Source organism: Alligator mississippiensis, chromosome 2 (genome assembly GCF_030867095.1).
Source record: "Alligator mississippiensis isolate rAllMis1 chromosome 2, rAllMis1, whole genome shotgun sequence".
Taxonomy (NCBI): Eukaryota; Metazoa; Chordata; order Crocodylia; family Alligatoridae; genus Alligator; species Alligator mississippiensis.
Window position 1 is genome coordinate 66,290,294 of NC_081825.1, and position 14,609 is coordinate 66,304,902.

The 14,609-nt window shown below is 44.4% G+C and overlaps 1 protein-coding gene across 1 annotated transcript in view; it reads right to left on the minus strand.

The window, feature by feature from the left end:
• ASAH1 (N-acylsphingosine amidohydrolase 1) overlaps positions 1-14,609 on the minus strand; it is a 35,871-nt gene that overhangs the window by 18,872 nt on the left and 2,390 nt on the right. The window contains exons 2-4 of the mRNA XM_014594875.3: positions 1,918-1,964; positions 1,658-1,748; positions 664-750 (exon numbers count right to left, since the gene is read on the minus strand). Coding sequence (XP_014450361.1) covers positions 664-750; positions 1,658-1,748; positions 1,918-1,964 — 225 coding nt within the window. The remainder of the gene's footprint in view (positions 1-663; positions 751-1,657; positions 1,749-1,917; positions 1,965-14,609) is intronic.

Below are 14,609 nucleotides of genomic sequence, written 5' to 3' on the forward strand. Positions count from 1 at the left end.
TGCAATTCTGCTTCATTTGGGCAGAGTTGCAAATAGTTCAGATCCAAGCAGGAAATTAAAAGGAAAAAATACATTTTTGTTGTTAACTCATGCAGAATGGAGAATATGAATAGCAAAAGGTCCCAGTAACAACTAGGGCTGTGTTCAGATATTTATTGTATTTGTCATTAACTCAAGACAGTGCATTTAAAAAATGAGTTTAATAGGATAGTTAAATAATTACGGGTGCATCTACACATGATGCTATGTCGCTGTAGCAACGCACTAAGGCGATGTACTGTTGGCAGTCACAAACTGTGATGCCACAGCAATGCACACCTCTGTTATAGCGCATCGCTATGGCAACATGGTGCCCCAAACCATGCACAGTGCACATAGCACAGTATGAGGTGTTACTGCACCATCTTTTAGTATTTCCAAAAGGAAGTATTAAATGATGATGCAGTAACAATGTCACCACAGCGCACATGTAGACATGCTTTATCTGTAGTAACTACGCGTAGTTATGTTTTGATGGATTCATCTTAGAATGTTACTAATTGAGGAATTACACTTTGAAAGAATATTAATTACATGAGAATGCTTAGCCTGTCAAATTAAGACAACCTTCTGGAGACGGGAGCACGTAGTTTGTTGCAAAGAACGGAAGCTGAAAATACTTACCATTTTACCTTCCACAAAGTCAGAAAATTTGCCACCAGGGAAGAATTCATTTACTAAGGTTTTAATGTTCTTCATTACATTCTTCAACTAGAAAGAAAAAAAAAATGTTATAATAAAAGATCTTAAAACACAAGAATTACTAGAACTTGATAACAAGAAACTTTTATGCTATTTTCAGTGTGACATTTTGCTGAAAAATACATGTTTAAGAGAACAAGAAAGCAGGTGTTACTGGTAAGAAAAAAAATGCCCGTCACAGTGTCTTAAGAATACCTAGTTATACAAGTAGTTTTCCTGGGACTCAGTGGGTTACCCAAACTCTTAAATCACAAAATGTTATGAACAAAGCCTGCATCTCTTTTAATATTGGAAGTATACCTTTATACAAAAATTTCTGTTGGCTGCTACATGCTGGTAATTTCTTTTTAATTTACAACAAGGAAACATCTACATCACAAAACCACCACTATAAATGCCAGACTTCCCTCATCTATTATATTAGAAAAGCCAGCTAGGGAATGGGTACAAAAAAATTAGATACTCTTTCATCACCAGTCAGTTATTTCAGACTAGGAGGCAGGCATGTTGGGTGGGATGTTTGGGGAGTTTACACTGTCACTGCCACGTACTGCACAAAAGCTCTCTTGCATATCACTCTTTTTCCTTAAAACATTTATTTAAATTTGAGAGGAAATGCGTAATAAAGAGAAAGTTGGCCAATCACTTGAGGAAATTACACTTCAAAACATTCTATCTATTGTTACCAGCAGATCTTGCTTTGTCACACATGGATTAAACAATTCTCAGCACAATTATTTTATTTTACTCTAAAACCTTCATTATAATGGAGTCATCACAGTTGTATACAAGACTGAAGTTTGAAATATTTAATTGGATAACAGTTTTAAGGAACTCTTATCTGTGGTTCTGAATAACAGAATGTTGTAAACAAGCTACAATGAAAACAATTTAGAGCAAACACTTCATTTCATACCTCTGTTTTTTTGTCATTCATCACATTAACCCATCGTTTGTAGGGAGGTAAATCAAGATTTATGACGTACGTAGGAACATTCCCTTTGTACCTGAAACAAGTTTACATTAAAAAAGGTTTCTAAAATGTCTACAGTACAACGTCCAAGAGTATCCAACAGATGTTTAATTAATTACTTTTAACGGGATCTGATAAGAAACAAACATTTTTTTATTCACTGTTTTTGCTGTAATGTTTACCAATCATTTAAAGATACTTACGTAGGCCCTGAAGGAGGATATGTTTTATTTCTGCAGTCTTCTCTATACTGTGAAGAGAGTAAAACAGAACTGTTTGAGAAAGCTATTCTTTTAACATCTTCTTGGTTAATTGATTTTTTTCTTTTCTTTTCTTTTTTTTATAAAAAAAAAAAAGAAGACATAATTCAATAGTTTTAGTGGATCTTCCTCCATTTGACTTACTTTATAATTATAAAAATAAAATATCACTTGATCAACTGACCAAACTGGGGAGAGGAGGGGACATGAATTCTCTGGTAGGTCAAGAGAAATTCAAAAGAAGAAAATCAAAAGCCCAGGCTGAAGGATAACCAGTTGTCGTGGACAACCTTAATCTTATCGTTTTAGCTGTGTTGCTCATATTGAACAGAAGAATATGACAGTGCTCCACGTATGTAAAGTACTTTGTTCAGATCTTAATTCAAAATCAATAGATGAATAGAAAATTATGATCTGCACAATTTAGTTCATTTCACACTTGCCACCAGATTACATTCAGCACCATTCTAGAAAGTGTAACTAATTGTAAGAATAGTCCAAGACTGTACCACATTCAGTCGAAATTTCTGTAGAAGAGAGAAAGCTCTCCGTCAATATCAAAGATAGGAAAGGAATTGAAGTCTCCATATTCCTGACCTTATGCTTTTTTTTTTTTTTTTTCTTTTTTAGCAATTTAATACTGGTTTCTTCACCTTCCTTGGCTTTTAAGCACAGTGCCGAGCAGAAGCTATGGACTGATTTGCCAGCACTCCTCTCTGGATATTGCTCAGCACCTATCCATGACACTCTGCAAGAGTGCATATAGCTAATGAAGCATGGGCGACTGGTGCCTCCCGAGTCTGGGGGGTCCCCCAGCAGCTGACTGCCAACCCTGGAAGTGCCAGCGGCAAAGCCGGAAGTGCCACTGACAATTCCCTGACACTCCCTAGCTGGTGCCAATCTCGGAGGGGGGGGGGGGGGACACGGGGGGGGGGCACTGGCTGGCGCTTCTCTCAGTGCCCCCACTCCCTGGCTGGCAGAGGCCAGTCTCAGGGAGGGCATGTGGCCCCTCTACACATTACCTATGTATAGCAATGAAGTACACCACAACACCACCTATTCAATGACATTAACAGTAAGGCAGCCAGTTTTCATATACCAGTAAGTCAAATCAACAACAAATCCTTGAGAGGGACATCCAACACATTCTGGTTACCAAAAAACCAGACAGGCACCTGTCCTTATTCAACAACCCAGACTGATCTTCTTGCACAAACAGCTCATTTCCTAGATTCAAACATTTAAGCAGAAGGTGCCATGCACAATGTTCAAAGAGTCACAACTTATCCCACAGCATCAGACACAATGGGAGATGGGAATTTAAGAGTTAAATGGTACCCTTTACATTATAGTACCATTTGAGGATTTAATTTTGGTTTGCTTTATAAACAAACTAGAAGAGATTATACAGCTATACTGATTCATGAAAGAAACAAATGTGTCTACCTGAATATAGTGCTGTGCAATTCTGCATAATTAAAAAAAGATAAAGTTAAGCATTCCAATTTAGGAGGTCATTTATCAAAATGAAGGTTGTACAAAAGGAAGCTAATTGTGAGGAGACATCACATTACCAAGTAGGATATACGATCAGAAGCTGCATGAACAAGCAAAGGAATACGGAAGAAAAGGCAAACTATCTAGTGAAACTTCATTGTTATTGTTGTAAAATATAAACTAAAAAGAACGACTTCAAATGAAGATACACGTAACTGTGTGAACTTCTCTTAATTTGTGCTTTGCTTATTATGAATACCACTTTCCAGAATAGATCTATTTGCCAAAAAATTAGCAATGCTTTGTGCCTAAACGGACAGTGAAATATATCAGACATCTCAGAGCGATCCAAAGTTTTGATCCCCAGCACTGTTTAGAAGAAATTGCATTCATCTCTTAGTTAAGCAAAAGAAAAAAAGGACTAAGTAACGAAACATTTTTAGCCTAGAATTTTGTAAGTGTATGTTTAGACAGACAGACAGACAGACAGACACGTGTATGTTTCTCTCTCCCCCCCCAGCCTGTCTCTCACCCACTGACCCCCTCAATTTACATCGTCATTGACTCCCTGTGTTGCATGCATACCAGCACAGCCTCTGGCTTCTTTACTATTCATTCCATGCAGGAAGAGCACACACCAACTGCAGAGACTTCCTCAGCCTGACAAAGGGTTTTTAAACCTGAAAGATTGTTAAAAAAAAATTTCCAACTATTTAAGTTGGTCTGATAAAAGATATCAGATTCACCCAAAGAACCTTGTCTGCCTATGTTTAGACAGACAACTTTTATATTTTAAATGATCAACTAACTGTTCAGGCAAACTGACAAAGATTTAGCATCAGGTTGCTAAGGATTTAGCATGCCCTTAGCAAAAATTACTGAAGTTTGTGTAGGTGGGGTTTTGGTTGTAGCTGTGTTGGTCTAAGGACATAGGCAGGCAAGGTTCTTTGAGTAGTTGTGGTATCTTTTATTAGACCAACTGAGCAGTTGGAAAAAAGTTCCTGACAAGCTTTTGGGCGCAGTCACCCTTCTTCAGGCATAGGAAGTCTCTGCTGTTCCAAGGCTCCAAGAAATGCAAGAAGCTAAAAGTGTGGCAAGATGTCAGTGAGAATGTAAATAGGTAGAAATTAGAAAGACAAAAAGTAAAGCAGAGGGATAAAGCAGAGAAGGGAGGGGGAAGAAAGCAGGGGAAAAAGGCTGCAGGGAGACATTACAGCGATAGAATACAAGGTAGAAAAGAGGCTGTCAGTGAAAAAGGAAATAGTTGGAAATCAGGAAAACAGAAATGAGAGAAGCTCAAAGTGTGAGAATGTAGTGAAAATATAAATAGGTAGAAAAGGAAAAACAAAAAGGTAAAGCAGGAGAGGGAAGAGGAGGAAGGCAGGGGGGAAAAAGGCCAATGGGAAACACTATAGTGGTAATAATACACGTTAAGAAAGAGGATCTCAATGAAGAAGGAAATAGTAGGAAATCAAGGAGACAAAGGGCAGAAAAGTAGGGGAGGGGAGAAAAGCTGAGGGAAAATAATGTGGTGAGCATGTTTGTTATTACCCTAAAATAAAATAGTTAAGTTAACAATAATTTAAATTATTAAGAAGTATTAGCTTTACAGCTGAATACAAAGCATAACCTGTGGCCTAGCAATGCCGCTAACCACAAGGCAAAATAATAGCTAAGCCTTTGCTTGTGTCAAGTAATCATTTTAACTGTATTAACCATTTTCTGAGTAAAATGCAGCAAGTGAATCTGTATCTATGTACTGTAAACCAAATACAGCAAGGAACAAAACAACACAAAAAAACCATTGTTCTAAGTACAGTAATCATGTCCTTAACAAGTATCTACTACTGTGCAAGTTTTTACTAACCTATCATAATGTTACTGTTACTTAACTTTTAGCTTTTAGAAAGTGCTAATTCAGCTTAATAGAAATATGCTGTTCTAAAAATCTGTGAAGCACCGCCCAAGTATTGCTTTTTATTAACCCTGTAATTTTGCCTTATTATAAAAAATATAAAAAATCACCCCACCCTTGAAAGGGAGTCATTTTACCTCTTTACTGGCTTTATAATCATTACTCAAGCAAATAAACTGCAATAAACTTTACCCGTGTTGTCTAGTCCCTATGCAACTAGACAATGAACCCCAGGGAGTTTTCTCCCACCACATAAAAATGTAAAGGGTCAGGTCAGGCCTGGTGAATCAGCTGTCAGACAGGTTATAATGTGTCATAAAACCAATGTCTATATTGAGTCCATGATTTTTTGTATCCAGCCAATTTATGAAGTCAAGTTCATAGGCTTGTCTACAGAAAGTGTTTTGTAAGTTCCCTTTGAGGATTAGAACTTTGTGTGAAAGTTTGTGTAGACAATGTCAGAACATGAAAATTAATCTCCTCCTCAAGGTAATATGCAGGAAAGTGCGATTAGAAAGGGAAGCTCTGCAGAAGTTAGGATGCATTCAGGTAGAGTGAGCAGACCTCCTTGGAGACTTGACCCAGGAACACTTATTTACAGTGAAACCTAAGATGGTATCCAGGGGCACAAGAAGAGTTACATCCTAAACAGTTTCTCTCTCTCATAAGGGAAACCGCCCAGCCCCTCTGCTCACTGTCTGGTCTACGCTGCTGGCTCAGTCCCTGCCCTTTTCTTCCATGATTTCTCTCTCAGCCCAACCGTTCTGCACCCTGCTCACACCATGTACATACAAAATAGGTGTGATATACAAGGCGATTCTCCAATGGGCCCCAATTTCAGTCTTAGACAGTTTCCCTCTTATACAGATGAAAGCACCATGAGTTAGTACGTGGCTCCTAAATGCATGTAGGCACCCTTGGTCCTCTACACCCACTACTAGAGGGACAAGACAGCCCCTGAAAGGGGGGTTAGTTTACAACTCATACTATGGCTGCATACGTGGATGAGATATATGTACATATGTAATTATGTACATATATCTCATCCAATGCACCAAATGCCCTAATGGAAAATACGTAGGAGAGACCAAACAACAACTGCACACCAGAATGAACGCACACCAGAAATCTATCAAAGACAGAAACACCCAATTACGGGTGGGGGCACATTTCTCACAGGAAGGGCCACTCTCTCTCTCCAATCTCTCAGTCCTGATCCTCAAGGGAAACTTACACAACACTTCCCAGAGATGAGCCTATGAGCTCCATTTCATCAACCTCCTGGATACTAGAGATCAGGGACTAAACATAGACATTGGATTTTTGATACATTATAATCTGCCTGGCAACTGACTCCCCAGCCCAGCCCAGCCCAGCCCAGCCCAGCCCCTGGCTTCTTTACTTTTCATTCCATCCAGGAAGAGCACGCAGCAACTGCTGAAACTTCCTTAGCCTGACAAAGGGTTTTTGAACTCGAAAGCTTGCTTAATAACTATTCTCCAACTATTTGGGTTGGTCTAATAAAAGATATCAAATTCACCCAAGGAACCTTGTCTGCCTATGTCCTTAGACCAATACGGCTACAACCTACACCCCTGCAAACAAGACAAATGCACTGGTGACATTTCAGAATCCTTTTGTTGATTAAAACACAGCTCAAAGGTTAAGACGGTAGTTAAGGTCACATATAGGCCAATTGAGAATAATGTTATCTCTAGCAAATTGAACCTAACATAACTCAACACCTGATTTTTAAAAATACATGTTCCTATGTTGCCAACAATTTCCCTTCTAATCACTATAGTCTCACTATTTCCACCTTTTTATTTCTTTGTAGAGTAATCAACATAAAGGACGGGAAGAAAAGGGGATGGTGAACTTGGCTATATGCAAGGTACTATCAGATGACCGAGAAAATAAGTCAGTTTTCTCCAAACTGGCAGTTACAGTCATCTGGAGTGTTAATCTCCAGGAGTATTTATGTAGAAACCACACACACCTGACAGTATATTTGGGTGCAGAAAGAAGTGACAATATTTGCTCGATCCGGCCACAGAAAAAAATCTATAGCCGGGACCAAACACAAGTGAATGTGATGATGTTTGTCCATGCTTTAAGGAAAATGTTTGTTATGTAGTAGAACATCAAGCTATCTAGATCCCCTTTCCCCATTTTATTTTCCTAGCTATTTCTTTGTATTAAAAAGTATGGACTAATACTCTAATGAAATCACATTAAAAGCTGACAAATTAATTGCTATTATGTTCAGCATTTTTTGTGCTATGTAAAAAGAAGTTTTATATTTTATAAAAGTTTCTCTGCTTTGCCCGTTATAAGGAATTGTATGTGGAGCGCTGTGCGGTAGTAACCCCACTAATGTTTCCAGAGCTGACTAGGGGTGTGTGGGGCCTGGGGCATATCAGCCTGTGCAGGTCTTGTGCGGGGGGTGGTGGGGTGGTGGTGAGCAGCCAGAGCGTGAAGTCAGCAGTGCACCGTGACCGTGCAGAGTAGTGGTGCCCTTGGCACGTGCCAATGGCACTGTCTGCAGGGTCTGTACGGCACTGTCTTCAGGGCACTCCAAAAAGTGCGAGGCCCGGGGCAGTTGCCCGATTCATGCCCCCTCTCTCCCCAGGGATGGCTCTGAATGTTTCTCACCATTCAGAAAAAAACCAACAAAAACAAGCAACGCTGCATTATTTGTTACTACTACCAGGCACAGGGTGATGCATTGCACAAGTAGGGAGGCAGCCAGATTCTTTTCTGGCTAGGAACTGAAGTTATTACAAAGACCCTTGTTTAGATCTGTTCAACCCTACTAAATGTAGCTACAAGCATATTTGCCATCCAATCTTTATTAGTAGTGATGAAATGCAATGTAAATCCATCTGAAATGCCACCAACTTGGAAATTAGATGATGATAGTTATCCAAGTCACCCCCTGCCAGGATCAGCCTGACCCAATATATATATATGTCAGATTTTCCAATGGATAGCACAGCTGCACAACCTGTGCCAACCTAGAAATCCACCATATATTTATGTATGCAAATCCTTGCATTTGTGTGGAGCCAACAGCAAGAGCACGATCCAACAGCCTTGTTACCTGGTAATTTGGGGCAGTTCCTGGAGCTATTAACCCCTGGACTGTCCACACATTAACACCTTATGTTTTAAGCACTTGCAGTGTGGCTCAAAGTTATACCGCTCCAGAGCAGGATTATTTGTGATCCACACCACCCAGCTCCTGTTCCATTAAGGTGTAGCCACTCCCCACAGACGTGCTACCCAGGTTGAAGTCCTCCAGTATCCCACAGAGCAGGGCTAGAAGCCTGATCTGACTCATCAGCTCTCTAGTGGCAACTCAGAGCTACACCTCTGGTGGCAAGTTACAGCTATGCAGGTGGGGGACAGTCAGCGAAGGTTTCTAAACTATGGGTCTGACTGCTCCAAACTCCAAGCTAGCATGAACACTGATCCAGTATTGCCAACCCCACCACACCAAAACTCACGAAACAAACTCTTAAAAAAAAGCAAGAGATTGGCATGTAAATCATAAGATGCTATTTTTGAAGTGGGTATGTTGGGGGGGGGGGGCAGTTATGCTGTGGGTGTGTGCATGGGGTTTGGAGCCTGGGGAGGGAGGTTGCCCACACACCTTGGCAGGATGCGGGATACTGTGGGTCAGGAGTGAGAGGCAGCAGTAGGGCTGGGGTGTGTGTGGCTTGGCAGTGAGGGGCAGACAAACAGAGACAGACACACAGCACCCAGCTGGTTGGTGGAAGAAGAAGGGGGGGGGGAGAGAGGGAGGGAGGAAGGGAAGAGATCAAGGCCTCCACAGTGAGGGAGGTAGTGGGGCAGTAGCTCCCTGCAGCTGCACACACCAGGGGAGGCCCCAGGAGAGGCACGGGGGGGTATACACGTGGGGCAGAGGCAGGCTGTGGGGCAGAGGCAGGCTGCGGGGCAGAGGCAGGCTGCCCATTGCAGGCTCAGGGCTATGCACCCTGCTGCCTTTGCCCCAGAAGCTTAGCCATAGGACACCATTGCCGCCTGGTGGCAGGAAGCCCACAGCCCACCTCCGGCCCCCTCCCCCACACCTCTGGATGACCTTCCCTGGCCCTGGCGCCCCATTCACCCTGGCCCTTGCCTCACTCTCTCCCTCATCGTGGGGGCCTCAATCCCCCCGCCACCTCTTCCCTCTCCCCCATCCCTTCCCGCCACAAAAACTTACCAGGTGGGAAAATCCGGATGTTTGAGGGTTCAATTCGGAAATCATTAGTTGGTTATTTTGACTTTGCAAGACTAGGAATTTCTGTTTTCGTGACAGTTGGCATTAGTGCTGATCAACATTTGTGCAGCTTACAGCGTAAGATGTAACAAAACCCTAAGGGTATGATTTCTTTGCACAATTAGCTTGGTCTTACTCAAGCTTTAGCTCATCACTCTTGCCATCCCCATCATCCACAGGGTCACAGACTCAGGTTTAGGGGTATTTTAATTTTGTCTCAGTTTATTCACCTTGGGGTATGGGGCAGAGCTTGACTGTTGCTTCAGCAGCAGGAACCACAAGCTTTAGAGGTGCACCAATACATTGGTCTGATAGCAGATCAGTACCAATATAAAGCAAATTGGCTGTACTGGAAATCAGCCCAATGCAGTCAATAATCTGACTGATAGATGCCTGTGCAGGTGCACAGCCACAGCACAGCACTCAGGCAGTGAGGAACAGAGCCGGCAGTGTGGAGAGCTGCCTCCAGCTGGTAAGTCCGTTGTAGTGCAAGGGGAGTGGGGAGGGGAAAGAAATGGGCGGGGCAGATAACACCCACCCCCATGAGGGTGGAGACAGGGCAGACACTGCCCAGCCAGGGCGGGGGTTGGGACGGAACTGCGTCTTGTTGTGGGGGCAGCTCCCACTGCTGTAGGCACCTCAGGAGGATACATGGGGGCATGTGCCCCCAGATCTGTGCAGGGCAGTGGGGGGGGGCGGGCTGCAGCTGCGGGCTGGAGCCAGGGGTGAACCGTGCTCTTCTCACTGGGGACTGGGCTAGGGGTAGGGGCTACGGAGGGGGCTGCAGCCACTCCAAATTTCACCGTAGCTCCCTCCCAGTGCAGCCGTATGCGCAGTGCAGCCCTGGCTCTTCCCAGCATGCGGGGGGAGATGGGGGTTAAGTCGGGAAGAGCCGAGGCTATGCCAGGCATGCATCAGCAGCATTGGGAGGGAGCTACGGCAAAATCTGGGGTGGCTGCAGCCCCCTCCATAGCCCCTGCCCCGAGCCCAGCCCCTGGTGAGAAAAGTGTGGTGCAGCCCTGTCTCCAGCCTGCCCATCCCGCCCCATGCAGATCTGGGGACATATGCCTCCCTGTGCCTTCCCAGGGCGCAAGCAGCAGTGGGAGTGGCTCCCCCTCCCTGCCCCCAATGAGCCATGGCTCCATCCCGCATTCCACCATGCCCCGCCCTGCACCAGCTGGGCAGCACCTGCCCCTACCCCTGTCCCCTCCCTCACAGAGGGGGGCAGGGGGGTGATCTGCCCCCCCCATGCCCTCTCCCTCCCCCCCTCCCCTTCCACCACAATGGACTTACCAGCTGGAAGCAGCTCTCCACACTGCATCAGAAATGAGATCAGTATTGGCCTAATTTCTGCCTTAAAAATTGGATATCGGTATCAGCCCTGAAAATTTATATCGTGCACCCCTAAAAAGTTCTCAAATGCCCGTCCTCCAATACCCCTCTAAAGGGTAGTTGAGTTCTCCTATGACTGATGCAATCTGCTGGGAAAGAATCCTACAAATTCTCAGCACAAATAACCCCATGGGCAAGTACAGAGAAAGGAGGAGAAAAACATGGGCAGAGTCTTGTTGCAGGAACACCAACGCCCAGCAGAGACAAGTAGGTTTGCTCAGATAGGATTGCATTCAACAGGGATAAGAGTGAAGCTGTGGGACCTTTAACTTCCCCTAAACACAGTCTTCATTACAAAAATATTAGAAACATTTAAAATGTAAAATTTACATGCTGTACTTGAAAACCACATTTCACATTTAGAGAGAGATGATAAGCTGTAACAAAAGTCTTGACAGCACTCATGTATTAGTAACATCTTGATATAGTATAAATGACAAATAAAATGAGACACTCCATTTTCAATATATTCAGCACACACTGTTCTCTGAAAACAAACTGTGTACATGACTTACTCTCGGTCTACAACATTGTACAACCTGAGCAAGCACAGCTGTATTTACATGGAGCACCTAACTGATGTCTCCTGTTTCTAGTTGGTTCCCAATTCACTAAGTACTCAGGCAGGGACAGAAGCATTCTTATATCAGTTGCACAACCAACTTACGTAAATGTATACACAAACATAATAATTTCCAGGACTGGTGCTGTGGACTAAATTCTTCAGGATAGGGATTAGGGATTGTAACAGAGAGCCAGAAGGCTCCTGTTATGTGAGGCCGAAAGAACAGTAGGAGGAGTTAGTTACAAGGAAAACAGCCGGGGGAAAGACAGAGGCTAGGAGGGCATATTAAAGAGCGGGTTACCTTGCAACAGTCCAGCAGGGTAGATCACCTGACTGGAAAGGGCCAGGGCCAGGGCGATAAAAACCCAGGGCCAAGCCAGGGCAGGTAGTCTGGCTCTGGAGGACACCATGGAAGGAGCACTGCAGCAAGAGATGGTAGTTGCTGGATAACTAATTGAGATTTTACTAGGCTGGTGATGTTACATAAGGGCTAAGGTCTTGCAGGGGACTCAGACCTAGATGAGAAGGGGCTGGTATACAGTCAGTGGACTAAGACAGGGGTTGTAAACAGGGGTATGTGTACCCCCAGGGGTACTTGAAGGCCCTGAGGGGTATGCATGGGCAAGCGGGGATGGAGCGCCACCACCAACCATCCCATGCTGCCACACAGGCGCTGCCCATCTGGCCGGATACAGGGGAAGCTCGCACGCAGCTGCGTGCCACCCTCCCCACTCCCTGCTCGACCACTGGAGGGTACGCTGCTCTGTGTCCGGCCGCTGGAGGTACACTAATTGAAAAAGGTTGAAAACCCCTGGGCTAAGAGTTCAGTTATGGCCATGGGCTCATGGTTTTGGTTTGAGTTTTAACTAGTTGATAGTGTTTGGAAATAATAAGGGGAGGTGGGGGTCCCAAGTGCCAGGGGCACAACACTCAAGGAGGGACAGAGACAAGTGAGGGACCCAGCGTCTGAGAGGGACCCAACATCCGAGAGGGATGGAGACAGGGGAGGTCTCAGGGTGGCAGGAAGGCACACGGCTTAAGCCTGCCAGGGTTAGGATGCAAGGCACTGTAGCCTAAGGGACGGAACAAGGGCCAGGGGGGCAAAAACCCAAGAGGGGTGGAGTCAGGGCCTGAGAGGGTGAGACTTCGGCTGGAGCCCAGAAGCCAGGTGAGGCACAATGGGCCTAAACTAAAGGGAACAAGAGAGGAAGTGGGACAATGCCAAAAAGGCTGAGGCCCCAACAAGGGTGTTGAGGCCTGAGGTGGCCTGCTTTGAATTGGGGCCCTGCCAGACATGGGCATGACTGTAGAGGAGGCCAGAGGCCGTGAATAGTCCATAAGGCAACAGGTGCCCAGGGGGCATGTACAGGCCAGGAATGCCAACAGAGTGCAAGGACTGTATTGTGCCCAACTGGATCCAAGGGGGATCCACAGGCAGGTGGTCAGAGTAAAGGTTCACTCTAGGGACCTTGGGTAGCCACCCTATCCAAAATGGACTAAGGCATGGCAGACAAGAGTTAAGGGAAGGGACTCTAGAGCAGCATTTCTCAACCTATGGGTCGTGACCCAAAAGTGGGTTGCAAGAATATATGAAAGGGTCATGAACAAACTTTAAAAATGGATCAACAAAGTTTAAAAATGGATTCTCCTTTAAAGGAGAAAAACGTGGGAAACCGTGGCTCCTCCTTTGCAGGCTGGCAGAATTAAAGCCTGCGAGGGGCTGCTTGGGGCCCCCCATGCCACATACACTGGGGGGCTGGGGCGGGATTGCCCATCGATGTTTACAAATGGGTCCTGGTACAAAAAAAGTTAAGAACTGCTGCCCTAGAGCCAGAGCAGGAAAGGAGCCAAGTAGTGACCAGGAGGCATCATGGCCACCCCTGGAACCTGACTTGTTACAGGGCTGTAAATATTATTTTTAAAAAATAGCCTTTTAAACTCTTCTAATTATACTGGTTAACCAATTAACCGATAATACATACCTAGCATGTGTAAGTCAGAAAAGGTGAGGGTGCACGAGCCTGTGTGCACACGCTGACTGCGAGTCACGTGCACGAGGGCAAGTCGCAGGTGGCAGTGACTTCACCTACCATTACAGTACACGCAGGCTTGGGGCAGACTCCCAGCTTGCTGCCATGCCAGGGGTGGCTGTGCAGGGGGAGGACAAGCCCTACCCTGCAGTGCCTTGTGGAGGAGGGGGGAAACACTACAGAAATGCAGGTAAAACCAGAACAACTCCCAAGCCCGGGCATTGTGCACAACTGGAAGTAGAGAGTGGGGGCACCAGAAAAGGAACCAGGGCTGGGTGGGGCAGTGGGGATGAAGGAGATTTAGAGGTAGAACTGAAGATATAGATATATGAGCTGCATAAAGGGCAGAAAGAAGTGGTGTGGACAAGCCTCAGAGCAGGGGAGCTCCAGAAAAAAAATAAAGTTGCCTCACTGGGGGAAGAGACATTATTATTATTATTTGGGGGGGGGGGGGGTGTTAAGTCCTCATTTATTTAACTGCATCCTGCATAGCATGCCCAGAGGTGACAAACATGGAGAAGGGAAACAGGAGGGACTCAAGCAAGGGACCCAGAAGAAAAAGTAGTACTGATAAACCACATGATAATTCACACAACATAGTTTGAAAAACTGATACAATTAACTCCACCCTAGCAAATACAAGCCATGCTTAAAAAAAAAAAAAAAAATACATGGGCAGGAAAACAACAATCAGCACAAACAGAGAAAGACTTACAGTGCCAGGCAATATAAATAATGTTACCAATCTGTTTTAAAGGTTAACAGTAATGCATTAACAGTATAAATATAATGATCATTTAACTGCTTAACTTTTCATATCCCTAATAGGGAACTTTTTTCCTTACAATTGCACAATGCAGAAACTAGACACTTTACATTAAATCAAAACAAAACACAATCCAAATCATTGGTTCCTACAGGATCTCAACACGCTTCACAATAAAACTATCT